Source organism: Mchenga conophoros, linkage group LG20 (assembly GCF_057382185.1).
Source record: "Mchenga conophoros isolate Kocher_MC1m ecotype Shallow Benthic linkage group LG20, M_conophoros_male_GT1.1, whole genome shotgun sequence".
NCBI classification, from domain to species: domain Eukaryota; kingdom Metazoa; phylum Chordata; class Actinopteri; order Cichliformes; family Cichlidae; genus Mchenga; species Mchenga conophoros.
Window position 1 is genome coordinate 4,492,360 of NC_140545.1, and position 27,541 is coordinate 4,519,900.

General features: G+C 42.7%; 2 protein-coding genes across 2 annotated transcripts; both read left to right on the forward strand.

Moving 5' to 3' along the window:
* Positions 1 to 2: 2 nt before the first annotated feature.
* gpr157 (G protein-coupled receptor 157) lies at positions 3 to 10,267 on the forward strand. Its single transcript, XM_085260127.1, has 4 exons — positions 3 to 782; positions 5,811 to 6,024; positions 8,060 to 8,254; positions 8,579 to 10,267. Exons 1-4 carry the CDS (start codon positions 400 to 402, stop codon positions 8,783 to 8,785), a joined length of 999 nt encoding a protein of 332 aa, XP_085116253.1. The 5' UTR covers positions 3 to 399; the 3' UTR covers positions 8,786 to 10,267.
* A 1,372-nt stretch (positions 10,268 to 11,639) lies between these two features.
* On the forward strand, positions 11,640 to 26,344 carry LOC146550163 (solute carrier family 2, facilitated glucose transporter member 5-like). Its single transcript, XM_085259007.1, has 15 exons — positions 11,640 to 11,715; positions 12,091 to 12,181; positions 12,393 to 12,486; positions 15,389 to 15,513; positions 15,617 to 15,715; positions 15,801 to 15,961; positions 16,041 to 16,165; positions 16,256 to 16,408; positions 16,511 to 16,636; positions 17,431 to 17,618; positions 17,748 to 17,858; positions 17,957 to 18,058; positions 22,146 to 22,221; positions 22,500 to 22,627; positions 24,540 to 26,344. The coding sequence occupies exons 4-15, from the start codon at positions 15,469 to 15,471 to the stop codon at positions 24,762 to 24,764; spliced, it is 1,539 nt and encodes a 512-aa protein (XP_085115133.1). The 5' UTR covers positions 11,640 to 11,715; positions 12,091 to 12,181; positions 12,393 to 12,486; positions 15,389 to 15,468; the 3' UTR covers positions 24,765 to 26,344.
* The last annotated feature ends 1,197 nt before the right edge of the window (positions 26,345 to 27,541 follow it).

Sequence of the window (27,541 nt, forward strand, 5' to 3'; positions counted from 1 at the left end):
TATGTCAAAGCTGGACAGCACAAACTGAGACAATTACACTCAAAAATAGACCCTTTGAGTGCCTGCAGGTTACCAGCTGACTTAACTTCTGCTTTGGGTTCCGGTTGGTGAGGGGGCGGCGGGGAAGGAGGGCTTTAAGCTGGGTGAAAAGTTTTGCTTGACTCCCTTAAAAGCAGTAGAAGATTTTTTTTTGTTTTGTTTTTTTCAAGTCATGTGGCTCGACTGGACGGAGTGTTTTTAAACCGTCGCCTGGCCTTAAGGGAAAATAATGTGGAGAGCCCCTGGGAACATCCAGAATAAAACCAGTGCGCTCGGCCGGGAAAAGAAAGGTGTTTACAAACAAACAGAGACTGCGGTGTCCGCGAGACGACTGCAGCTCGTGCCTGATCGCGCTACACGATGGCAAACGCGACTCAGACTCAGACCGAGGTGTATCTGTTCGAGCAGGTGATCGTGCTGTTCTCGTGCGCGCTATCTTTCCTGGGCTCCTCTCTGATTATCCTCACCTACATTATTTGGTCGGATTTGAGGACAACTCCGAGGAAACTGCTGGTTTACCTCTCGGTGTCTGACTGGCTCTCCGCCGTCTCCTACGCCTTCGGAGTGTGGAGCGTCTTCCGCACAAACTCGGCGGAGTGCGTCGCTCAGGGAGCGATTTCCACTTTCGCCAACACCAGCTCCTTCTTCTGGACCGTGGCCATCGCCGTTTACCTGTACGTGTTCATCGTGAGGGCCAACCAAAGAGTCGCTGACAGCCTCGTGTTGGTGTTCCACCTCGTCAGGTAAGCAACCCGCGGAGTGTTATCTGTTTACTAAACCTGCTCCGGTGGTACCTGCGCCCTGCAGCATCTTGGGATTTCGGCAGTTGCCCCCCCCTAAAGTTGAGTTTACGTCATATTTTCTGAGATTTTGAACAGTGACTTGTTAAAAGCTGCACATTCAAAACGGCTCCTTTAAACTGAGAATTAGACCACAAACACAAACCGCTTTGGCTCACTTAACGTGCATCTACTTTATTTTGTAACACTCTGAAAGTTGGCGCAAAACTCCAGTCTACTGCCAAGCTACGTCCTGACGTTACACCGCATAACGGGGTGACGTGCTGACATCACGGTGGGACCTAGTGAGTTTTCAAATATTAACCATGGCGTTATTGGATCAGTTCACGTGACGAGTGTTCATAAATCAGCTGATGCATGACACGTGCTCACTTGTTTTCTCACCAGCTGGTGTTACCAGGACAACCTGGATCCTCCGTGTGTGTTTCTCTGGATAGGAACACTGAATAAGGGACTCCCTACAAATCCATTACACCAAGGGTGTCAAACATAAGGCCCCGGGGGTCAGAAATGGTCAGGCAAAGAATCCAATCTGGCACACATTTTGGATTCTAAATGAATAAAATAGCACTTTTTTGTGAATTAACAAAAACTTCCAGCTTTATAATTACAGGACAGTCTGAGCAATGAGCTACCAGAACTTTTTCTGTCATTTAAAGCATTTATTTTGTACACTTCAAGCCTACAGAGTTGTCCTAACTCAGGGGCGGATCTACAGGGGGGGCTGTAAAGCCTTGCCTCATTTGTATTTTTAAAAAGTTTATGTTTACTTAGAAGAGATAATGATACAATAAATACTTTCAAAGCGATATTTTGTTAACACCATTTAGGTATGGGGGATTTTCCACATACTTCACTGAAAAGGCATTTACACGTTTGTGCTGTGGTTAGCACTGCTGCCTCACAGAGCGAGGGTCCTGTGTGGAGTACGCATGTTCTCTGCGTGCCAGCGTGCTCCAGCTTCCCATCCACAAACATACAAGTCAGGCTAACTGGTGATTCTGAATTAGTGAGTGTCTCTGTGTGTTTGTCCTGCAATAGATCGCCGTCTGAACTGTGCCTCGCCTTTTTTTTTTTCACTACCAGCAAAAACAGAAAAAAGAAAACACCCCAACTTAAAATGTATCACTGACAACATTCAGTCATACTGTCAGAATTTCTGTTACTGAAACTTTGGTGATTTATTTGTGGATGAATGAGTTCAATAACAGCCAAAAAGACAATATTTTATTTTCAAAGCTTTTCATTCATCCCACTCTTCCTCTTCCTCACATTCATTGTTTTCTGGTTTCATGGTCAAAAACATCCCCAACATGTCCACCCTGCTCTTTTCTTCCGTAGAACAAAACATTTTTTGTTTTTTCTTATCAAAATTCCTTAAAATCAATCAAATTGAGTCTGTACTATGCAGATATAAGATAAGATAAAGACAGAACTTTATTAATCCCTCGGGTGGATTCCTCTGGGAAATTCGGTTTCCAAAGCACAGCACCAACAGAAGTTACAGAATGTGAGCAGAATACCATATATACACATATATAAATACAGAGACACATATAAATAAAGAATATACAAAAGGGATAAATAGAATAAATAGGAATAAGAATACAAGGGAATTGCACATTTCAAGTATTGAAGTCTATTGCACCGTTGGTTATTAACAAAAAGTATTGCACAGTGAAAAGGCACTACAGCTTAGTTGTCCCCCCCTCCTTTGTCCTCCTGTCTCCCCTCCCTCTCCCCTCCAGAGAGGAGTTAAACAGTCTGATGGTGTGTGGGACAAAGGAGTTTTTAAGTCTGTTGGTTCTTGTCTTTGGGAGAAGCAACCTGTCACTGAACAGACTCCTCTAGTTGTTTATGGTCGTGTGCAGAGGATGCCCAGCATTGTCTATAATGTCCAGCAATTTTTTTTAGTGTCCTTTCCTCTGCCACTGTCACCAGAGTGTCCAGCTTCATGCCGACCACAGAGCCAGCCTTCCTGATCAGTTTCTCCAGCCTGGATGAGTCCCTCTTTGCTGTGCTGTTCCCCCAGCACACCACAGCATAGAAAAGTACTCCAGCAACCACCGACTGGTAAAACTTCCTCAGGAGCTTCCTGCAGATGTTAAAAGAGCTCAGCCTCCTGAGGAAGTAAAGTCTGCTTTGGCCTTTTTTATACAGGTGCTCTGTGTTGCATGACCAGTCCAGTTTGTTGTCCACCCACAGCCCGAGGTACTTGTACTTGTTGACCACCTCCACCTCCTCTCCCTCTATCTGAACCGGCAGTGGACCTTCTCTGGACCTCCCAAAGTCCACAACCAGTTCCTTAGTCTTTGAGGTGTTGAGTTGCAGGTGGTTTGTGTGACTCCAAGTTCCTCACCAGACTTCTGTACTCCTCTTCCTGATCATCCCAGATACACCCCATGATGGCCGTGTCGTCTGCAAACTTCTGGATATGGCATAATTCAGAGTTGTAGCAGAAGTCAGAGGTGTACAGGGTGAAGAGAAGAGGGGACAGCACAGTTCCCTGTGGTGCTTTATGTCATTTTAAATCAGCAGCTAATCTCGCCTTCTTTTCACATCATGTGCTATAGTGACCATTTGCTAGAAAAGGAGGTCTCACCTTCAAATGATGCTTGGTGGGGACTCCCACTCCTTATACAATTCTAACAAGCTTGACAGTCAATATTAGGTATGGCTGCCTTTATTCTTCACCATAGTCTGAGCTGTCTTAGGCAGCTTTCTTGTAATTTCTTTAAGTAGTCTTCAGGAATAGTTCTCCAGGCTACTTGAAGGACATTCAAAGCTCTTCTCTGGATGTTGGCCACCTTTAGATGGTCACACACTGCTTTAATAATGTTGAGGTCCAGCTCTGGGGAAGCCATGATTGATAGTGAACCATTGTGTGTTATTCTATCCAGGTATGCTTTTACTGGACTGGTGTGGTGTTTGAGATTATTGTTGTGAAAAACGAAGCTGTGGCCAGTCACATTCTTCAGATGGCATTGCATAACAGATCAAAATCTGCCTGCACTTTTCTGTGTTCATAATTTAATCAGTTTAACGAGATCTCCAACGCCACTGGCTGAAATGCAGCTCCAACCATGATACAGCCTCCGATCTAGATGACTGTTGACCCTCAATGTTGTGTAGACACTCTTTCCTGACCTCCTCCACACATACTGAAGATGACACGAGCCAAACATTTCATATTTGTATTCATCACTCCATAAGACATGTTGCCACTGATTTTTCACTCCAGTTCTTGTGTATTTTGGCTTTTTCACTTTGTTCCCTTCCTTAAAAATGTCTTCTTAACAGTCACCTCTCCATTGAGACCATTTCTGGTGAGGCTTCAGTGAAGAGTAGAGGAATCAAATGAAGGACCAGATGCATTCTCAGGCCCGTTTTTAAGGATGTGACCTTCAGACACTGTCCTTCTGCTGTAGATAGGTTTTAGGCCTGCCACTTCTTCTTTTGTCCTCCACTCATCCAGTTTCCCCATTTTCTTTGAAGGACACACTGCACACCATGCTGAGAGGGCATGCATTTTTGGATTCTAAATTAAAAAAAATAGGACATTTTTGGTGAATTTTTATAGTTACAGGAAAGTCTGGGCAATGAGCTACCAGAAAGATTCATTTTTTACAATTCAAGCCCAAAGAGTCAGGGGGAAGGGGGCACCATGTCAAGTTTTCTACTAATAAATCTCTGGGAAATAAAAACATTTTTCATCCCTAAAGATATAAAATATATAAGATATAAAATGGGTTTGTTTGTTTTTTTGCAAACTTGTCTGTTATGTGTAGACACAACACTTTTTCATCCCTTGAGTCACGTGCTTTTTTTTGTGCTTGAATGACTCATAGGTTATTTTTAAGTAGCTTAAGAAGTGAAAAAACAACAAAAAACGCATTCCTCTGAAAATGGTCAGGTACACGGACCGGACTGAAAATGGGTGAAAAAACAGCCAATGTCCAAAAAAAAATAAAAAATTTTGGAGGATGCTCAGAAAGCCTGGAGACCTATTGCTCAAGAGTACTTTAAAAATTCCAAGAAAATCTGGCTCCTCTGAAGTAAAATACAAAAAAATGAGGGGTGACTCAAGATTTTTACACAGTACTGTGTGTCCACTTTATTGACAAGCAGTTATTTCATTACTCATGTTTGTGCTTCAGATATATTTCTCTTTATTAACATGTCAATTTTGTAAAAAATGTAACAGCTAAAACAAATGTGTTTATTTTAGTGGTTCACTGTTTCCACTGTAAAAACAGCAATCAAACATGCGGAGCCTCCCAGTGTGACGACCCCTTGTAGTGTTTTATTTTTTTATTTTACACATTTTAATCCTTGTTGTCCACTTTCCTTCTGCACGTTAATGATTTGTCCTCACTGATTGTTAGCGAGTTGACTCACTGTGATGTACCATCGTTTAATTGATCTATTTTTGGACACGGGAACATTTTCACCCATGGGTATGGCTCACTGCAGTGTTTGCCGTTGTCATCCTAACAATCTCTCTGTGAGTTCTCAGATACTGCAATGAACTGGAGATCACACAACAGAGGCATTTATGGAGGCTTATATACACTAAGACACACGCACTGTCTTTTTGGTATTTATAAAGGTCTGCTGCTGTGTATACTGCAATGAAAATCTAGTAACCTTTTAAAGTGGTGTTATAAGAGGAGAAGTGCTTCATGGGGGGGCGGGAAACTAACGAGCGCTGCAAACAATGCAGAATTCATTTCGTGGTTTTATCTTCTTCAACAACAGAACTGGCCGTGACTCTGCAGTTTGCACCATGTAACACACAAAAGCCTTAAGCACAAGATTACTATCACACACTGTCACATGTCTTTGCTGCAAGTGTTGGTGTCATGCCCGTCAAACATTTACATAAAAACCTCCAGTGGAAAAGTTTAAAAATGTGACTCTGACCTTCGGAGCTGTTGTGTTTACTCTCCGGACCCTTGTTTTGTGTTCCAGCTGGGGAATTCCTCTGGCCATCACTATTGCAGCTGTGAGTCTCAACAAGATTGGTTACGATGCGTCAGAGGTGTCGGTGGGCTGGTGCTGGGTCAGGATCAACGTTCAAGACCGGGTCCTGTGGATGCTGCTGACTGGAAAGATCTGGGAGTTCTTGGCGTACCTCACCCTCCCCTTCCTCTACATCCTGATCAAGAGGCACATCCACGTAGCGGTGAGGAGGACACCAGGGACCTCATTCATCAGTCATGTGTACACAGAGCTTTGTGACTATTTGAATATGTCACTTTGCGTTCAAAAATCTGTTTACACATTAAGAACCACAACAAACCTGCAGATACACAACTCTTTTTCCTGCCAAGCATTAAAATCATCCTTCTTAATACTCCGGTACTCAGTACGAGCGATCCACAGTGGATCTGTTATTTACATTCATCTGTAATCAGCCAGAACCTTTGACCTTTATTGGAAATCTGCTGGTGATCAGCTGTTTTCAGGTCGACAGAGTGAATCATGAACGAGTTTCTTTATTCATTAAAAAGCTGATCTCAAACTTCCCCTCTTGCCTTCTGCATTATGATTAATATCATAGTCAGAGAGTGAAAGAGACACTGTTGTCTTCAGGGGGAAAAACCCAAAATGTATTGGCCTGTCATTATTTGCATTTAGTCTTGGAAAGCTAAAATCATCACCTGGGCATAAAGTGGAAATACAGTTTGTTTAAAACATTCTGGCTCATAAATCATTTCAACCAAACAACATACTGATCACAGCCTGAAATCTTCTATAGGAATGTATGCACAGAATATCAATACATCCCAGTTCCTGTATCTGTGACTCAGACTTTCAGCAGTTGAGCATTAAAGGAACTGATTTGTTTCCCCTAGAGGATGACAGGAAACTTTATCCCTAACACGCTAACTATTATGAAACACACTACAGAGGTAGTCAGACTGTGGATGAAATCATTCTTTGTTATATTGCACTTTTATCCTAACAGAAACTTTCAGTCATGGGAAAAAGAAAGTTCAGTTTTACATATCAGGACATGTTAAGACAATCATCTGGTCCTGAGCAGGTTAAAATGAAGTAAGCAAAACCCCAGATGAACAACAACGCATAACATACAGCTCCATGTCATTATTTAACAAAAACTGGCCAAAAATGAAGAAACGGCGTGAGAATCTAATCACACGATTACCGCGTCCATAAAGAATTAGGAGGGTAAGTAGCAGCCAGGAATTCCTCATCAAATGTACTGGAATAATGGTTCTTCATCAAGTGTGTGCACCTCTGTGAAAGCAGAAGTTTTGTCAGTGTGCAGGTGTGGATCACCTCATGACAGCTGCCAGTATTCCTAAGAATGAATGTCCCAGAATATTCATCCCAAAGTCAGACCGTGCATGCTCAGAGAAACTGCAACAAAAAAAACCCCAAGAGACTCTACAGGCCTCAGTTAACATGTTAAACGTTAAAGTTCATGACAGCACAATTAAATAAAGACTGAACAAATATGGCTTGTCAGGAAGGGTTAACAGGAGGAAGCGTTTTCTCTAAAAAAGAACATGGCACCACGGCTTAGTAATGCAAAGTTGCACCAAACATGCACAATTGCAACCAAACACAGCATATCAGCACTAACGAGTTATACCAACCACAGTGGTGCATGGGTAATGATTTGGGCTTGTTTTTCAGCCACAGGATATTGGCAGCTTGACGTCACCGAGTGAACCATGAACTCCTCTGTATAAAAGTATTCTAGGGTCAAATCTGAGGCCATCTGTCCGGATGCTAAAGCTTGATCCAAACAGGTTCATGCACAGAGGCAAATCTCCAACAGAACAGCTGCAAAGGTCCAGTCAAAGTCTAGATTCCAACCTTACTTAAGAGAGCTGTGCATGAACAAATGCCCACAAACCTCACTGAGCAGAAGCACCATTGTGTAGAAGATTGGGCCAAAACCCTCTACAATGATATTAGAGACTGATAAAGTCACACAGAAAATGATTACTTCAACTTCTATTAAAGGTGGTTCTATAAGCTACTGAATCGCGGGATGTACTTAGTTTCTGCAGTTTGGCTTGTTGTTTTTTAAAAAAAACAAAAATGATATAGTGTAATGAAAGGGTTTCTGTATCTCCCTCAAATATCTGCCTAGTAGTGTGAAAGTTATCTGATGTTCTTGATGACACACTTTCTCTCTTTCTTTATTTCCTTTTAATGGTCTCACTCTTGATGCTCTGACGCAGCATGCAGCCCTCTCTGAGTACCGTCCCATCTTGGCCAACAGGCCTCCTGCCCACTCCTTCTCCTCCATGGCTGATGTGAAGCTCACGCTCATCCCCATCATCTTCATCGTCCTACGCATTTGGAGCACGGTGCGCTTTATCCTGCTGCTAGCCGACTCAAGTGTCAGACAGAACCCAGCGCTGGTCACGCTGCACGTGAGTTTACGCTTCTTTCTCTTTTTGCCTTTTTAAAAAGTAACAAAGCATTTTCAAAATACTGTAAATTTTCCTTTTAAATGGCTTGAAAATGAAATGAAGCCTTTATGATGTTTGGACTGTTTTATTACATGATAGTGCCACTGTAAGTGTGCATAAAACATTTTTACGCACTATGAACACGATGATATAAATGAAAATGTGTTGTTTTATTGACCGATAAAACAAGCATTTGCCATCAAAACTCATAAAGACTTTTTATTTCTCTGGAATAAGCCATCATGATGCCCTCATCTGAAACCCCTCTTTCGTCTGATCCCACAGGGGATTGGCAACACCTTGCAGGGAGCAGCCAACTGCGTCATGTTCGTCTTGTTCACTCAGCCGATCCGCACGCGCCTCTGCGCCGCGCTCACATCCTGCTCCCAATGTCGAGCAGAGGCGCAGCGCCCGCACAGGCTGCTACCCGAGCAGGACGCAACTGCCCGGAGAGAAGAAGACAGCACTGAACGAGGCCACGCCGACAGATGAGACTTTGTTTGGTGCAATGAGAAGATGAAGGCAAAGCAAAGAGGCTGACATGAAGGGAGGAGGAGTTCTCTACTTCACCTCGAGCCCTCATTACACAAAGTGCTCGTGCGATGGCTTCTTGAGGTTCTGCAGGAGCATGCACTTCTGTGTCATGTGTCTGCACTGTGGGTGATGGGGTGTTGCTGCCTGATTTTATGTTATTTACACATAAGGTGAAGCATTATTTGCATTTATTGTTCTGTAGGTCACATGGGTAAAGTGTTTTGTTTGGTTTTTCTTTGGGTTGGTGTGTGTTGATGATTTCACTTCCCCTTCCAAAGAAAGTGAAGGAGGTCTGAAGGAGCTCTGCTTACCATGTACTGTACTCAGGTTAACACTGTGAAGGATTTTTGTTGTTGTTTGTTTTTCTAGTATCCGAGTATTGTGAATTTGGGGAGAAACTTTTGTTGGCCCGGTTATGTTACAAACAACAGAGAAACAGGTAAAGCTTTGTCGCTTTAGGTCACAATTATACTGTAATTTTTTGTGTTTTTCTTTTTTGTATCATTAACAAATGTGGCCAGAAGCTCTAAATACACTACTCCTGAAGCAAAGACAGGAGCAATGCATTTACTCACATCTAAAGAGCTGTGCATTATTCTAACTGTTAGCTTGACTTCTCTTTCACTGGAGATACTATATTGTTACATTTTTGGGTAGATGATCATCATTTTCTATTTAAAGGAATAAATACATGATTAACTTTGCTCTAACTGCTGTTCTCCTTTTACTTTTAAAACTCTTACTTATTTCCCAAGGCATTAGTTTCAACATCTTTCAGACACTGGTTTCATAAGATTGGCAGCTTCTGTTGTGTCACCATAATTAGCATGATTACTATCACCGTGGTCAAATTTATGTTGTTTTTTTCTTCTTTTTTTGCATGATCTATAATCACATGTCATCCTTCCTCTTTCAAACTCAGGCTTCACTCATGAGCCTCACTTCTCCTTTGAGCTGGTGGCTATTGTTCGCCTGACTAAAAATGCAGGCTGAATGCATTACTAATGATGAGTGGGTGAACCCGGTGCCCTGATTCTACTTCCCAAAGTTTCGAAATATTGGTTTAAAATTCACAGCGTACTTGCTCCAGCATTTTTATTTTCTTTGTGCTTTACTATGCACATGCAAAGGAGCGTGGGGATAGTTCCCACATATTATTTCTAGTTGCACTTTTTATACGCTTTAAACTGTACAAATAAACAGTTTTCTTTGAGCTAAAAAGTTTTCCATCCATCCATTTTCTTATCAAAACAGGCTTGCGCTGTGGCTTGAGCCTATCCCAGCTGACGGTGGGTGCACACAGAGTACACCTCGGAAGGGTCACCAGTACATCACAGGCCTAACTATATTTTCCTCCAATCAAATTTTTATCTGAGGTCTAAAGAAACGGGACACAGTGCAGAGTTCATTCTCTAAGACCATCAATAACCAGATACCATGTCTGGGAAAATGCAGGTAGTGAATGTTGTTTGTGCCAATGACATCTAAAATAAACAGCCAATAAATAGTTTTTGTCTTTTATCCTTGTGGATGGAAGAGGGCGTACAGAGGAGCAGCACTTACCGTATTTCCTGCGGGAAGTAATGTGTTGTGTCAGTTCAGGGATTTGGCTGGCATTGAAGTGACTTGAGTCAGGAGGGGGCCGCTTAAGAAAGACTTTTCTGCTTTCTGCCTGCTTAAATTCATTAAGAGAGCCTGTGCTACAATACCAGGGGTGACCATTCACCAGTAAACTTAACTTGGAGGGGGGGTAACACAGGCAGTGTCATTGGTCCCGGGAGCCCATTCTCAAGCACGTTGTCCACCACAGGCAATAAATTAGCAGTGGCAGTGTTTAGTGTGTGAGCAAAAAGGCGGCTACTGAGTTCCCAGCGAACGTGCACTTTGTTCTGGCATTACTCGTCGCATTAGCGCCACCAACTGTTTACTGCTGGGACTACTAGCAATGCAAATTTTCTGCGTGGAGCTCCCATTTCATAATATAAGGGGAACAAAAATCTGAAGATTACATTCAAAAGTCTCTCATGTGAGAGACTTTTGAATGTAACACTTCCATGTTTAATATGAAACAGTCTCTTCAGCACAGTCTGCAACCTGTTTCGTCTCAGCAACTTTTAGACTGGGTTTTATCATGTTTGTCTTTGGGATTAGAGAGGAACAGCACTGCAGTGTTAAAGGCCCGAAGCAAACAAGGTAGACCTGCTACACATGGAAGTGTTGCTTGCTTCAAATACCGCTGGGGTGTGGAGGTTGGATAATGTAGGCCACCTGCAAGAAAATGCGCAGAGGGGGATGGAGAAAAACAAAAAAAGACAAATAAAATACCGCAGGAGGGGAGCAGCAGCTGTTGTTTCCTGGGTCAGCAAGCCTACGAGGGGCTGTTGACTCCTGGTTTGCATCTGTGCTCTCTCCCCAATTGGTGGTGGTGGTGGTGGGGGGCGGAGAGGAGGTCTGGAGTGTCACCACCGTGCACACCCCCTCATACCTCTAGAAAATTTTGGTCCAATCAGTGCAGTGCAACCATCGATGGAAATTACATGGCGACACGATGGTCCTAACCTGCTCCTTCTCCTGTGAAAACCAGAAAACTCTGTCTCCTCATTATTTGTATGTATAACTATGCAGTAATACAGCTGAACGGTGAACTGATATTAATATGCACGAAAACCAAGGCTGCTATTGATTGATTTATTTGTTTAAAGAAGCCAAACAAGTCATTTTAATATCTGACAAGTTTCCCCACCCCACACCTTATACCCCAACCACCCCCAACCCATTTGCCTCACAATGGTTTGGTCCGTTGCCTACACGCTCACATCCACGCAGTCATTTGGAAGTTTGTCGTGTGGGGGTATTTCTACAAGTGTGTGACTGGTGGCTGAAGTCCAGTAAGTACTTTGCAATTATTTACTTACAAACGATGTTTGGTCAGACATTTATTGTATTTTATTTTATTTTATTGCACTTTACTCCTCAGAAGAATCAAACACAATTACTGTTTTGTTGCATATTTTTAATTAGCTTTTTTTTTTTTTTTTTTAGCTTAATTTTAAAAAGCGGTTGCCATTTTGCTACCGAGGCAGCCGCATGTTTAGGAAAGAAGGAGCTGTATCTACAAAACCAAAAGCAGCTTTTTGAACACAAACACGAGGAGGATGCAGAATGCTCTGATGATACTTTGACCCATAGTCCATGACAGTAATGCTATTCATTTATTTCTCTGTTTTTGTGATTGTGTTGCTTTTGTTGATCTCTTTGCACAGGGAAAACAAAGAAGCCATCAGAGGAAGAAAATAACCGTTTTAAAGTCCATCAGCTCTGTCACAATGTTTTTGGACTGATCTCACTCAGCAGGTAGGTTTCAGCCACACTGACGTGAAAAAGTGTTATTTATTAATAGGACATCCCAGGATTGGTTACTTATATTGGTAAATGTTTTAATTGTATAACATGCAAGGTTGAATGTATTTGTAACTGCTTGTAAAGTTGTTTTGGAAATGAATGAAGTCTGAACTGTATAACAATTGTGTAATTATCTATGAGTTTGTGCGGTTCTGCTTTATAGCACGCTAGGTAAGATTTGAGCTGAGCTTTTGTTACCTAGTGGCTACACAAGCCAGGAAGTACCAACGACTGGATTTGGTGTGTGGTAATAACAGGTAAATTAACTTTTTTTTTTTTATTATTTGAATATATATGAGTGCTTGTGTATAAATACACAAACGATACACACATGCTTTCAATTGTGTAATGTAAGTGATCTAAGTAGCTCTGTTTTGGAAGTTCAGTTAATGCTAGAAATTTGTTTTGGAGTTTGTATGTGTTTTGTCTCTAGGGGCCACCACATATATTTATATATAAACATATATAAATAAAACCAATTTTTGAGCATAATTTTATATTATTGTTAATAATAAATTCATTAAAGCAACAAAACAACCTGAAGAGCCGGTTCTCTAAAAAGAGCCGAAAATCCCATCACTAGTCTGAAGACCAGCAAGGATACCCAACGGATTTACTTTGCCAAATGGATCATCACGGCCTTGCCGACAACAGGCACCGGGCCCCGCCAAGTAGTCACCGGGAGTGAGCTGGTACATACCTGAGCGCCCAGCCCCGGACACCAAGAACCACCAACGCACCGACCCCTGAGGGCATCAGTTACCGGCAGGGAGTGTGGTGAGGAGAGACAGGCCTTTGGAGGGCCTGGGAGTTCCCAGAGAGGTGGAGTCTAAGACCCGACCTGACATATAGACACAGACACAAACATGCATTCCCACCCTCATGCACACATATACAAATACTCAGCACTCACCCAACATAGGGATAGACATACATGGACACTGTACACACAATCACACTCCCCAAACAAACTCTATACCCCGGGTCCAGGTACCCTCGCCCCTGGAGGGGGAAACGGCACCTAGACCCAGGAGATGTTACCCTTTCCCCCGGGATGGAGGCAAGCAGACCGCCCCAGGCTCCGCAGCAGCAGGGAGGCCCCGCATCCCAGATCCCAATCGGACGGCCAACACCTCCTTCCAGCCCCCCCGCCCCGAAGGCCAGCAGAGAACAGGGGTGTGTGAAGACTCCAAACCTCCCTCCTCTTGCTCATGTGTAGTGTTGCTGCATGTTGTTCTAAGGTGCATTTAAAACACGGGAGAGCATGGTGCTGCTGCCAGAGAGCAGCAGGTGTTAGCACGGTCCCTCCCGAGAACCCTCAATGTCTACATGGATTTAAAATTGAGAGGTGGGCACCGGCGCCAGAGGTGGGGTTGAATACACAGACCGTCCACTGGACGCCGTTTTTTCTTGTTTATTGACACTCAGTAGTTCCTTCAGTCACTCTGGTGACTCATTGTGAATAAGGGAGCAGCTGGAAGTAGCTTTAGCTTCATATGACTTCTTATGTAATGCGTCCTCTGTGTTAAAGCACAAGGTATTGCACAAAACCTGGAATGGAGCTCAGTGATTTCCAGGCCACTTCTAAGAAAACTGGTTTTTGGTCTCCCTTCATCACTCCGCTCTTAGAAAACCTCCTGGAATTGTCAGCAAACCAAAGCAAGAGATTTTTTTGTTGTTGTTGCAACCCTCACAGTAACACCTTCACATATCTCCACAACACTGTCATTATCATGATAGCATTTTATTACGGCAGTGTTGTGTGCATGTTTCTGTGCTGATATGTGCATGTTAACCCCTTGAACTGACTGTAAATCTTTTTTTAAACATGGGAGTAAGGTTTTAAACTGGAAGTGAACCTGCACTTTATCCACTTTACCACCTTGGTGGGATGCTACCAGCAGCAACAATAGCTCCACTAGCTTCTTTCACCGTGATATGAGCAAAAGAAGTGACATGTAACCAAGTGTAACCTAATAAAGGTTACACTTGGTTCTATATGTAAACCCCCATAATATTAAAATTTATGCTATCAAAGCACCATAACCCTGCTCCAACCTTACTTCAAGGCCTTAACCTTTCACTTCCAGACCACAGCTTTTTGCTGTAGTTTTACACTGATAATGTGAACAATGTAGAAAATGTCAGCATCTTGATACGAATTGAGGGAGGTTGGTAACAGTCTCCATAATTTTTGCTCGTCTGAGTAGCTGGAATTCTTTTTATCACATCTTATGTCAGATTTGTTAAAGTTTCAAACTCTTTGACTGCCATCCAAGCCAAACCTCTTTGTATCCAAAGGAGTAAAAGGCATCATTTGCATGTTTTAAAATCTAAAATGAACCTGTTGATGAAACCTGTTACTTTATGTAAATAATTCTATTTAAAATAAAAAGAGTTTTCTCTAAAACAGCAAATTTAAAATAGCGCAACTGTGTAGTAAACATTTACTGCTTTTTATTACCTTCATGTATAAAAACAAACTCTGGTTTCATTCATTTTATTTCAGTAAAACTCAGTCTATTCTTCCAAGACTGCCTCAGTAATAGTTTACTCTGAGCAGAAGTAGTTCTGAAATGTAATTGTTTGCTTTTTTTCTTTGGTTTGTTTGTTTGTGCTTTGAAGCAAGTAACATCCAGCTCCAGGAGCAAATAGCCTCAGGGGCGTTGTATCGACAAGCAGGCTCGGCTTTAGAGATAAGAGATGATGGTGTGCATGACAGATTTCTGACAAAGCAAACATTTGGAAAAAGAAATGTTTACAGCTGTGGTGTTTGTGCAAGGGCGAACAAACAAACAGTTTTTTAGTGTCATCGATGAGAGGTGCAAGCAGATAAACCTTTCAAACTGTTTGACAGTAAATGCTGAAGTTGTTGCTGTTGTATTATTTTAATAAATCCATCTGATGCAGTGCAGCCTGCGCGTGGATCAGCAATAAAGATGCGTTATCCTTATCATTTTTTTCTTTAATGACACCTGCATCCACTGATCCTGTTTAGTCAAGGATACAGTGCAATATAAGAGTTAGATATCAACATTCAAGTAAGCTTTTAATCTTTCAGGTGTATTACATTAAAAAAAATTAACCAGAGAGCACAGTCAGCAACATGAGTGCGATAACCATAAACCAATGCCACGCTCTCTAATCTGGTGTCCAAAGGGCAGGCAGGATCCAGTGGGCAGTAATAATAAAGTGTGCTGTTATTACTGCTGAAAGTGACAGCGAGCCCAAACACGGCCATGGCGGACACCGAGGAATGGGGAAAGCCTGTGGAGAGGAAAGGGGTGAGTTACAGTCCACGTGTGATCACAACCATGGTCACAATTTTCTTTTCTGACTTTTCAAATAGCGCTCTGATGTTGTCCCCCTCTCCCCAACAAAAAACAGAGGCTAACTGTAGTCCTGGTGCTGGCAACACTCATAGCTGCCTTTGGTTCGTCCTTCCAGTACGGCTATAATGTCTCTGTGGTCAACTCTCCATCGCAGGTAAGCTGATTAAAGAAAGAAAAGCTTGAATGGAACTCGCTGGGAAGATAATTCGTTCCTATCAGTGCTCTCCTGCTCTTTTCAGTTCATGCAGCAGTTTTATAATACAACCTACATGGAGCGTTACCACAGCCCGATGGAGGAGAACGTCCTGACTCTGCTGTGGTCTCTCTCCGTGTCCATGTTCCCTCTCGGAGGCTTCTTCGGCTCTCTGATGGTGGCCCCTCTGGTCAACAAATTTGGGAGGTGAGAATCTGCTTCATTCCACGTGTAGTTTAGCATGCTCTGCATGTTTCTTGCAACTAATGCTTCATCCCTGCTACAGGAAGGGCACCCTCCTCTTCAACAACATCTTCTCCATCGTCCCTGCTATAATGATGGGAGTCAGTGAGATCGCCAAGTCTTACGAGATCATCATTGTAGCCAGGTTTATAGTAGGCATCTGTGCAGGTCAGCTCCCGAATTTAACAACAGCCCAGGTTAAGGATCAGGCGTGATCAGGCGGTTTAGCTTCACCCATGCATGCTTTCCCATCTGCAGGTCTCTCTTCCAATGTGGTGCCCATGTATCTGGGTGAGATCGCTCCCAAAAACCTGAGGGGAGCTCTCGGCATTGTTCCGCAACTCTTCATCACTGTTGGGATCCTCTGCGCCCAAGTGCTGGGCATTAGAAACATACTGGGAAACAGCACAGGTAGTTAAGTTTGTACATGTTTGATCATTTATTCATCAGATGCTGAGACATGGTCTTAAGAATAAGTTTAAAAGCGTGTCTGTGTTCCTTGTGTGTGTCCAGGCTGGACCCTCATGCTGGGCCTTACTGGTATTCCCGCCGCGATTCAGCTCCTGCTGCTCCCCTTCTTCCCTGAGAGCCCCAGGTACATGCTCATCCAGAATGGAGACGAGAAGAAAGCAACGAAAGGTAAGAAAGTGCGATGTCATCAACATAAAAAAAGCATGGTTCATAAAAAAATCACACCTAACAGGCTTAACGTATTCTGTTCATTTAGACCATATTCTGTAGAAGGTATCCCTCTGAAGTTTAAGAGAAAATGACAATTTTTCATCGTATATGTCTCTTGTACAGAATGTATCCAATCTTCCATCGTTGGTGGTTCAGGCTTAAGCCATCTCCTCGTAAGGGGCTTTTTACTCGCAGCCAGTAGGATATACAAACGTCTTCTATCATTAGAATTCAATTTATCCACTGGTGTGTTACACAAAAATCTCAAAGGTTAAAGGGAAAACAAATGAAAAAACATTTTGTAGACGTTCGTGGATTAGAGACCAGTACTGGCGAATAACTTTGCAATCCCAAAAGATATGGAAATGGTTAGCTCCATCTCCCCCACATCTCCAACAAGTGTCACCAGTTCCCCGGTATCTTTGTTGAGCAGGGTTGATGAAAAATCTCTGTGGTGAGCCGTGGTCGGCGGTGCCGTGCGGACGCACCTTCACGACATCCGCAATCACACCTGCCTGTTAAAACACGGGGACTCGGGTTGGTGAATGATGGTGGTGTTCCTGCAGCCGTGGAATGAATAAAGATGGCTCTCAATAACAATCTGTGGTCCCACCTTATTCACACCACACTGGTGCCGAAACCCAGGGTTTCACCATCATCATCACCACCATCATTCACATTTCGCACATAACTACACTACACATCGAAGATAAACTGAGCATTTATGGCACTGTATGCATTTCCACTCTTAGCACTGCAGCGCCTGCGTGGGTGGGACGACGTGGACAGCGAGCTGTTGGAGATGCGTCAGGAGGACCAGTCCGAGAAGGTCGAAGGTCACCTGAGTGTGTTCTCCCTGCTGTCCCAGCGCTCTCTTCGCTGGCAGCTGATCTCCATAGTCGTCATGAACATGGGCCAGCAGCTGTCGGGTGTCAATGCGGTGAGACGTGCCCATCCAGTTGTCCTCGTCCCTCACACAATAACTCAGGATGCATGACAACATCTATGTTCTTGCTTATTCACAGGCTGTCGTGTTATAACCATAATGCATTTCTCTCTTTTCTCTCAGATCTACTACTATGCCGACAGCATATACGGCTCTGCAGGAGTCAGGGAGAGTGACATCCAGTATGTCACAGTGGGAACGGGAGCAGTGAATGTCTTTATGACCATAACTGCTGTAGGTACCCAGCAAAGCTGAGGAGAGGAGCTGTTTGTGTGTTGTTTGATCATGTGAGATGGAGATAACCACTGTGAACGGGGGTTTTGTCATCCCAGGTGTTCATCGTGGAAGCCTCAGGTCGCCGCCTGCTCCTCCTCTGTGGTTTTGGGATCTGCTGCGGAGCCTGTGTGCTGCTCACTGTCGCACTCAACTTGCAGGTATGGTACAGACCTGTCAGCACTACTAATGCCTGCAACCTGTCACTCTGCTGCCCTCTAGTGGTTCAGTTATTAGTTCCCCAACCTGGAAAGAATCAGAGGAGATTTGCAAGATCCTGTTTATGATCTCAGGATCAGTGGATCAGAGAGTAACGGCTCGTGAGATTGATTTAATTGCAGCTATAGTCTAAAAATGTACTAATTATAGTTAGAGGTGAGTTCGTAAATGTGAGCTGCTTGTAATTTTAACAGCATTTCACATATTATGCTTCTATGTTACTGAATTTAAGTCATTTGACATTGTTCAGCATATTTTTGGATAACCAGGACACTTTTTTTTTTTCCAACAGCAGCCACCAAAATCCTCATTCCTACAAGGCTACAGCAACAGGCCTTTAAAATTTTCATCTTAATCTGTGTGATTTTAATTTTCTGCTCTCACCTACACTTTGTCCCCACTGGGTTACAGCTCTGTTGAATAATTAATTAAAAGCACTGAATAAAATTTAACATTATGAAGGCGTTAGTCCACTCCATAGTTTTAACCTCACTGCATTAAAATAGAGGCACTCTACTGTTGTTGAGACCACCACTGATTATGGCTTTTTTCCCCCACTCATCTTTCATGCATTTAACTCAGAGTGGACAGACTTTTGGCTTACTTAGAGTCCAGAACGTGGGTCCCAGTTTGAACCTGCACTGTTGCAAATGCTTCTATTGTGGACAGTTAGTCAATAATATGTCAAACAGGTTTTTGTAGTTTTGCCTCTTTACATGTTTGTAAATGACGTATGAATCAAATACAAATTTTCAGATTTTAATCAAGTAGTTTTACGAAAACTTGTCCAATCGCTGTTCAGAAGTTGCATACGTTTTATACATAGTTGTACATATACTAAAACTGCAAAGCTGCTGTGCTTGGGTTGAGATTGGCCATCAAACTACTGTGAAACATTGTCTGAGCACTTCAAATCTGAGCACAGAGTATAGCCCTGTACACTTTACAGTTTGTCCTGTTACTTCTATCAGCAGCCATGTCAGCAACAAACGCCAGTGGTTTGGTTCAAGTCATTCATGCCCATGCCATAGCATTGCCTCCACCATGTTTGACAGATGGTGCAGTATGCTTCAGATCCAGAACTGTTTCTCTGCTTCTCCATTTTTTTTTTCTTCCGTCATTCTGGTTCATCTTGCTTTCATTTATCCCAAGATTTTTTTTTCCAGATCTGTGCAGGCCTTTTAGAGTTTAGTCTAATCTGGCCTTCCTGTTCTTGAGTGTAACCAGTAGTTCGCACCTTGTTATAAAACAGGGGACGGGAACTCCAGGCCTCAAGGGCCAGTGTCCTACAGGTTTTAGATGATCCAACACAGCTGATTTAAATGGCTAAATTACCTCCTCAACATGTCTTGAAGCCCTCCAGAGGACTGGAGGGCTTCAAACTAATCATTTGATTCAGGTGTGTTGACCCAGGGTGAGATCTAAAACCTGCCAGGGTTCAATTCAATTCAATTCAATTTTATTTATATAGCGCCAAATCACAACAAAAGTCGCCTCAAGGCGCTTCATAGATACAGAGAAAAACCCAACAATCATATGACCCCCTATGAGCAAGCACTTTGGCGACAGTGGGAAGGAAAAACTCCCTTTTAACAGGAAGAAACCTCCGGCAGAACCAGGCTCAGGGAGGGGCGGCCATCTGCTGCGACCGGTTGGGGTGAGAGAAGGAAGACAGGATAAAGACATGCTGTGGAAGAGAGACAGAGGTTAATAACAGATATGATTCAATGCAGAGAGGTCTATTAATACATAGTGAGTGAGAAAGGTGACTGGAAAGGAAAAACTCAATGCATCATGGGAATCCCCCGGCAGCCTACATCTATTGCAGCATAACAAAGGGAGGATTCAGGGTCACCTGGTCCAGCCCTAACTATATGCTTTAGAAAAAAGGAAAGTTTTAAGCCTAATCTTAAAAGTAGAGATAGTGTCTGTCTCCCGAATCCAAACTGGAAGCTGGTTCCACAGAAGAGGGGCCTGAAAACTGAAGGCTCTCCCTCCCATTCTACTTTTAAATACTCTAGGAACAACAAGTAGGCCTGCAGAGCGAGAGCGGAGCGCTCTAATAGGGTGATATGGTACTACAAGGTCATTAAGATAAGATGGGGCCTGATTATTTAAGACCTTGTATGTGAGGAGCAGGATTTTGAATTCAATTCTGGATTTAACAGGAAGCCAATGAAGGGAAGCCAAAACAGGAGAAATATGCTCTCTCTTTCTAGTCCCTGTCAGGACTCTTGCTGCAGCATTTTGGATTAGCTGAAGGCTTTTCAGTGAGTTTTTTGGACATCCTGATAATAATGAATTACAGTAGTCCAGCCTGGAAGTAATAAATGCATGAACTCGTTTTTCAGCGTCACTCTGAGACAGGATATTTCTAATTTTAGAGATGTTGCGCAAATGGAAGAAAGCAGTCTTACATATTTGTTTAATATGTGCGTTGAAGGACATGTCCTGGTCAAAAATGACTCCAAGGTTCCTCACCGCGTTACTGGAGGCCAAGGTAATGCCATCCAGAGTAAGAATCTGGTTAGATACCATATTTCTAAGATTTTCAGGGCCGAGTACAATAACCTCAGTTTTATCTGAATTAAGAAGCAGAAAGTTAGCGGCCATCCAGGTCTTTATGTCTTTAAGACATTCCTGCAGTTTAACTAATTGGTGTGTGTTATCTGGCTTCATGGACAGATAGAGCTGGGTGTCATCTGCATAGCAGTGAAAATGTATGCTATGTCTTCTAATGATACTGCCTAAGGGAAGCATGTATAATGTAAACAGAATTGGTCCTAGCACTGAACCCTGTGGAACTCCATAATTAACCTCAGTGTGTGAAGAGGACTCTCCATTTACATGCACGAATTGGAGTCTATTAGATAGATATGATACAAACCACTGCAGCGCAGTACTTGTAATACCTACAGCATGTTCTAATCGCTCTAATAGGATATTATGATCAACAGTATCGAACGCTGCACTGAGGTCTAGCCAGGGTGTTATTACCAGGGTGTTATTATAAATCCTCTATTTCCATTCAGGAAGGTGTCTCCAGATTGTAGATGTTGAAACTGATATGCACAACGATGATATGGATTTTTTTTTGAAAGGATTAGTGGCTGTTGGCAGTAAATTAAACTTATATGTTATCAGTTTAATTTGTAAAAGGGTACAGGCCACACTTAACTATGCAACTGTTTGTCAGCTGTCTAATTACTTTTGTGTTTCCTAAAAATGAGACATTATATATAAAAACATCTCTGTCTCCATAGTGTAGTGGTTTATACATCTGACTAACAGGCCAAAGATCCCAGTTCAGTATAGGGAGGAGACCCAAATCCCTTTGGGATTGTGTCAAGAAGGGCTTCTGGTGTTTTGTTTTGTTTTGTTTTTTGTTGTTGTTTTTTTTAAAAAGCTAAACCAAACATCTGGCACATGATAAATAACAGGAAATTGGATTCAGGTGGGTGTGGAGACCCACATCTCTTTATGTTTGATTTAATTTCACCTGCACTTTATCCCCATGTTTTGGCCATTTCTGAAAAGCCACAGTGAGAACTCCTGCAGGACAGCTAAGGAACAGCAGAATCTGACATGATGACAGATTGGCAAAATAATTAAACAAGACGCAACCAGTAAAAAGCCAAAATAACAAACGGTGTCACTGTGCTACAGATTACCAGCCTGTAATCATGTTGTACGTCTAGGATTCCCATCATGGTCTGAGACAGTAAAGTGATATTTTGGCCCCTTTGTTTGCAGGAGCCATGACACCTGACACTAAACACTGACTATTAGAGAGAACCGCCAACGCAGTGCTGCCCTCCTTCAAACCTGCAACCTCACCTGGAGCCAATGTTTTCAGACAGGCGTCATTTTCAGCAGCAGTAAAGGCACAATTTAGAGACACAATGGAGAGTAGGCACATTAATCATCTGCCTTTGATCCTCAAGGCCTCCATGTGGAGCCGTTAATGTTGCTCCTGCTTACAAACATCAGAAGGAATAGTTACTGAGAGCTGCTTGTCTGTGTTTGCAGGAGACTGTGACATGGATGCCCTATGTCAGCATCGCCTCTGTCATCGTCTACGTCATCGGACATGCCATAGGACCGAGTGAGTCTGTCTGAGTAGACCTGTTGGTATTTAAATGGTAAATGGTAAATGGCCTGTATTTATATAGCGCTTTACTGTAATCAGTATTTACACACATACTGATTACAGCAGGGCGCTCCATTAGCTGAAGTGTTGTTTAGATGTAACCAGGCATATAATCAAAGTTTGTACATCAGCACTCAGTTTGTTTGAGACATGAGCATCCTCTCTGACTGTGAAGACTGATGACGTCTGTCTCGAGTGTTTTGGTTGTGGTTAATTGCATTTTTGTTCTGCAGGTCCCATTCCTTATGTGGTGGCCACTGAGATGTTCCGGCAAACAGCCAGGCCTGCGGCGTTCATGGTGGCCGGCTCCGTCCACTGGCTCTCCAACTTCATTGTTGGCCTTGTCTTCCCCTTCCTCGAGGTTAGTTTCTCAATTTCTGCAGGCTCAGACTTCAGTGGAATTAGTTCCAGATGTTTTGTCGAGCATAACCAGCAAGGCAGTTCCCCCCACATCCTCACTGTAATGTGATCTTTTATGCCACTTAGAATTGGATTACTTTGATATTTTCTTTGCAATTTGCATAGATTTGCAGACAAGGGATTGCTTTTCTAAATAGGGATTAACCTGTTTAGAAAAGATTTAAGTGCACTCGTTTGCATTTCATCCTTGCAACACAAATATAAGAATTAAGTAAAGAATATGCTGCAACAAACAGTGCGTAAGAGAGGAGAGGATTGCAGTCAGGGTGGAGTGGCTAGAAATGAGTGTCAAGGATGATTTATAACAAGATAGCAGCAAGAGTGAAAGGGAAAGATTACAAGATGGTAGTGAGACCTGCTATGATGAATGGTTTGGAGACTGTGGTGCTAACAAAAAGTCAGGAGGCTGAGCTGGAGGTGGCAGAGCTGAAGAAACCAGCATGACCAGGATGGAGGGACAGGATTAGAGAAGAGTACATGAGAGTAACGGCTCAGGTTTTGCCGCCAAAGTTAAGGAACTGAACTGCTGTGGACATGTGCAGACCCTATATGGATATAGTTGACAAAGGATTTTGGAGATTCATAGATCTAGTAAAGAAGGAAATGAAGAGGGGTTGTGTGACACAGGAGGATGCTGGGGATAGGGTGACATGATACCAGTGAGTTGCTGTAGTGACCCCTAAAGTGAGTGGGCCAAAATGCTGACTTATACTGATTTGAATTGTACTCAAAATTACTGCCTCATGTTTATCTTTTAGCAAGATACTAACCTCAAGCCTCTGATGCATATATTGGAGTGTGAGTGTCAGATAGAAAGCACTTCAGCAGAGAGAAAAAAGTCTTCATTGGAATGGGCAAATTAAGCGTTTTGTATAAAGTGCTTCGAGTGCTCAGGTAAAGTAGAAAAAGTAGATTTCAGATATATTTTTTCCTTTTACAACATTTTCCTAATGGTTCAGCACCAAGTTTGATTCAGGTATCAAACTGAGAACAACATTTTAAAAAATCAGTTGGTTCCTCCTGTTTATTATTGATTGCTGTCATGCTAGAGAATGCAGTTTGGACCTATCACTCACCTACCTGATGCACACTCCACCTTTAGGTGACACTTAGAATATTTCTTGTGCATGTGAAGAAAAGAAGGAGTTTATTTTAGGTGGATGGTTTAGTGTTGCTGGCGGCTAAACTAGTCAGGAACAGTTTCTGTGTGCAAAGCTGGCTTGTTGTTTGACTCACAGTAAACAGGGCAGCCTGGAGCCAGGGGTGATCAAATCAGCTGATTAAAACAGGCAGGCAGGTGGGAAGCTGGTGGATCTAAGCACAAGAGAACAGTGTTGGTTTCGGTCGTCGAGTGAAGTGGGAAAAACTGGAAAGGGAGTGGCTCACCTACTCCTCGTACACAAACACAGACAGAGAAAACAAAATAAGAGGAGGACAAGAAGAGGCACAACATAGGGAATGAGGAGGAGGAAGATACATGAGGAATGCAAACATGCAGAGAGTGCCAGAAACATTTTTTACTGCATTTACAACGCCTGAAACATAATGTCGGAGCTTGAATATTATAACACCAGAAAACATATTGTAAAATCTTAAATGAGGAGACATTATGTGTAGGAGTTTTCACTGAATGACGTGATCTTAGATATAAACATAAGCTTCATCTCATGTTTACTTCCTCTTACATGTTTAAACCTGAAAGTGTAATCAAGGGAAGAAGATGCTTGTGAAACATCTATAAAGAGCAGTGTTTCACTTTTGACCTCACCTTGTTTGCTCTGTTTGTCTTCCTGACATATTTACATTTCATGTCGAGGACCCAGAAATCACATTTCCTCTCCTTCTCTCCCCAGCGAGGCCTGGGCCCCTACAGCTTCATCATTTTTGCCGTCATCTGTCTGGTCACCCTGATCTACATCTGGCTGGTGGTGCCCGAAACAAAGAAGAAGACCTTCCTGGAGGTCTTCCAGATGTTTGCAAAGAGGAACAAAGTGGAGTTAAATCTGGGTGACGGCGATCTGCCGCTGAAAGAGCTCAAAGAGAGCCCACAGGATGCACAGAAGGCCACGCCCTTCTGAAGAAAGAAGGAGAACATTGATAGAAGAGGAAGTATTCGCTGCGGGTGTGGAGCGAGGGAGTGTGTGTGTGGTAGAAGACTTGACAGTGTTTTCATTTTAGATGCCTCTGTGTGCCTTTTCTTTGTATTTGCGCCTGCAGATGTTGGTAGATTTTCATGCAGGCTAAGGTTTGCTGTGAGTCGGTGTATGCACTAGATGCAGCGTTAAGGACGTGTGAAGGAGTCAGTGAGCAGACAGCAGGTCTCTTGTAAGCTTTTATTGATGACATATGAATGCAGTACATGGCTCAAGCTGTGACGTGTTTTTAATATTGGCCTGTAGGCGCCTTGAAAAGCATTTTGTCCTTTGTAAAACATACCATGAACCCTTCACCAACAATTCAATCAAATCCCCAACATCAACAGATGATATTCTGCCTTGTTGCAGCATGTTGAAGCTCATACAAACAGAAGCATCAGGAACATCTGTACTGACTGTCCAGCTGCACCCCTCCGTACATGCTCAGTTTTGGTCTGGCCAAAGCATAACTGCCAGAATCTTTCTCCTGGAAATTGAGCACCAAAGGAAACAAAGAGCCAGTTTCTGAGGACAACAGAAAAAAAGAATCAGGCTGGAGAATCACCAATCTTACTTTAATTGCATGTCAATATCAAATTTTAAAACCACCCACCATATCTGATAGACCTTGAATTGTGAAATCCACCTAAAGGAAAGAAAAAGGAAAGAAGCAAACACTGCAAAGTGAATACAGCCATCCCTTACATGTAGATATGTTTGGCAGCTTGTAAGATGAGCAAGCACCCGAATGACTGTCGTCAATGGATGTTATCAAACACAGTCCAGAGGATGCTCTCGTAGCAGGGCGGAGTGGTGAGGGAGCCCTGAAGAAGCGCTTCAGATTCTCAGGGAGCATTGAGCGGACATCAAGGTTGGATATGTTCTTGGACTGACCTGTGAGGGTTACACAAACACCACGTTAAACTAAACCAGTGAGTTATGGCTCAGCTAGAGGTCACATTTGGATTCTGACCCCAAGTAGAGCAATGTGGGGTTTTTCTTCTGTTTGTTTGTTTTTGTGGCATACCTGATTTTCTTCAAGTTTGCAATAAAATTACTATAGTAGGTGTTCTCAAAATGGCCATCCTGGAAAGAAAATAAAACAAAGCTGTGTAACATTGATACTTAAAGTTTCAGTGAAAAGAGATCATTGTGACTTGATCCCATAAATGCAGGCTTTAGAGGATTATTACAGTTTTTTAGGATCTGTGTTGCTTTAAGCTTTATCATTAAATTGTATTTAACATACTTAAAAGGCACTGATACAACCAAAACTCCAGATTTATTGACCTGTTTTCTAAACAGCTAGAAACCAAAAAAAAGTTGATTTTTTTTTTTAAACAGATATTCAATAACTCACTTGTAATGGTTGCACACATCTGACAGTTTTGGTCATGTTTTTACAGATATGTTATATTTTTCAGTCATTCTGACTGTTTAATGTTCCTTCTTTGATAGATGTCAGATATTAACTTATGAGTAAAGTGCTGTAGAAGTGAAAATAAAGTCCCAGTTTTATGTAAACTCTCACTTGGATGCATCTTAATTATTTGCTGCTATCACAGTGGATGCCAGCTGTGGCGTTGCTGCGGCGATGACCTCTCAAAGGAAAGGAAAGGAAGCGTCTCATAGCTGAAGGTTACAGGCCGTCTGAGATCCAGAGCAGCCCGGTGGAAACAAGCACTCATTCACTGTGCTGCCGTGTAGCTGAAGACTATCGGGATATAGAAATGCATTTACTAACTTTCGATTGTTTCAGCTGTTTGATGAAATGAAAGAAAGTCTTGAAACGGTTCAACAGGAAGCAAGAAATTTGTTTGTGTGCAGATTAGAAGTGGTTTCAAAAAAAGAGGGCTGATTAATAGATGCAGGTCATTCTGGTTTCCTTGTTAAAAGAATTCACTCTGATGAAACCCATCATCCCTTTAAACTTCTGCACCTATAATTGATCCCAGTTTGGTTGAGCATGAGACGGACGTTCTTTAAAACCTGGCTTTACTGCAGTGGACAGCCTTTGTGTTTTGTAAGCCTACCTCTGCCATGTAGCGGATCCCATCTATGGCATGATCTGCTCCACTGGCCTCCAGGTCCCAGCCGCCTCAGTGCAGGTGCATCTGGACAGCTGTGTACTTTCCTGGGAGTCCCTCAGTGATTTTCATACTGGGAGGTAGGTCGATTTGAACTGACACAAATATATCATCACAAATCATGAATACTTTACATAGCAGGAAAGCCTTGGCCCACATTTATTTCAGCAGCAGGCATTTCTTTTCAATGTTGACAGTGCTGTTGATGTGATGCAGTGGTGACTTTTCCAAAAAGCAATGGCAGTCATGGAAACTATACATAAATGAGGGGATTTCAAAAAATGGAAATTCTACCTCAACGTCCACGTAAATTTATGCTTTGATAGTTCAGGCAGAAAAAACTGGTGTGGTCCTTTCTGTGCATCTGTACAGACTGACACTGTTTGAACTTTTGATTTACATTAGCCTTCTTTGAAATGGATTAACCACCCAGCTCACATGTTGCTGGTTCCCTGGCACGCAGTGGACTTGTTCAGCAGAATAATGTTGCATCTTCAAATAACATTCATTGCCAGAATCGTAGCTGCGCTGTACACCAAATGGTCCATGGTTTTTACAAGAGCCAACCAGCTGTTAAACGAAAAGTATTGGTCCAATAACGCACAGCGCGTTAAACCAGGACACCAAGCAGTC

Bases quoted from the DNA above. Each gene is read 5' to 3' on its own strand.
- gpr157 (XM_085260127.1), top strand. From the start codon at position 400: ATGGCAAACGCGACTCAGACTCAGACCGAGGTGTATCTGTTCGAGCAG. The intron at 6,025-8,059 runs GTGAGGAGGACA...GCTCTGACGCAG, and splicing joins AGAGGCACATCCACGTAGCG to CATGCAGCCCTCTCTGAGTA. The intron at 8,255-8,578 runs GTGAGTTTACGC...CTGATCCCACAG, and splicing joins CAGCGCTGGTCACGCTGCAC to GGGATTGGCAACACCTTGCA.
- LOC146550163 (XM_085259007.1), top strand. From the start codon at position 15,469: ATGGCGGACACCGAGGAATGGGGAAAGCCTGTGGAGAGGAAAGGG. The intron at 15,716-15,800 runs GTAAGCTGATTA...TGCTCTTTTCAG, and splicing joins TGGTCAACTCTCCATCGCAG to TTCATGCAGCAGTTTTATAA. The intron at 17,859-17,956 runs GTAGGTACCCAG...TTGTCATCCCAG, and splicing joins TCTTTATGACCATAACTGCT to GTGTTCATCGTGGAAGCCTC.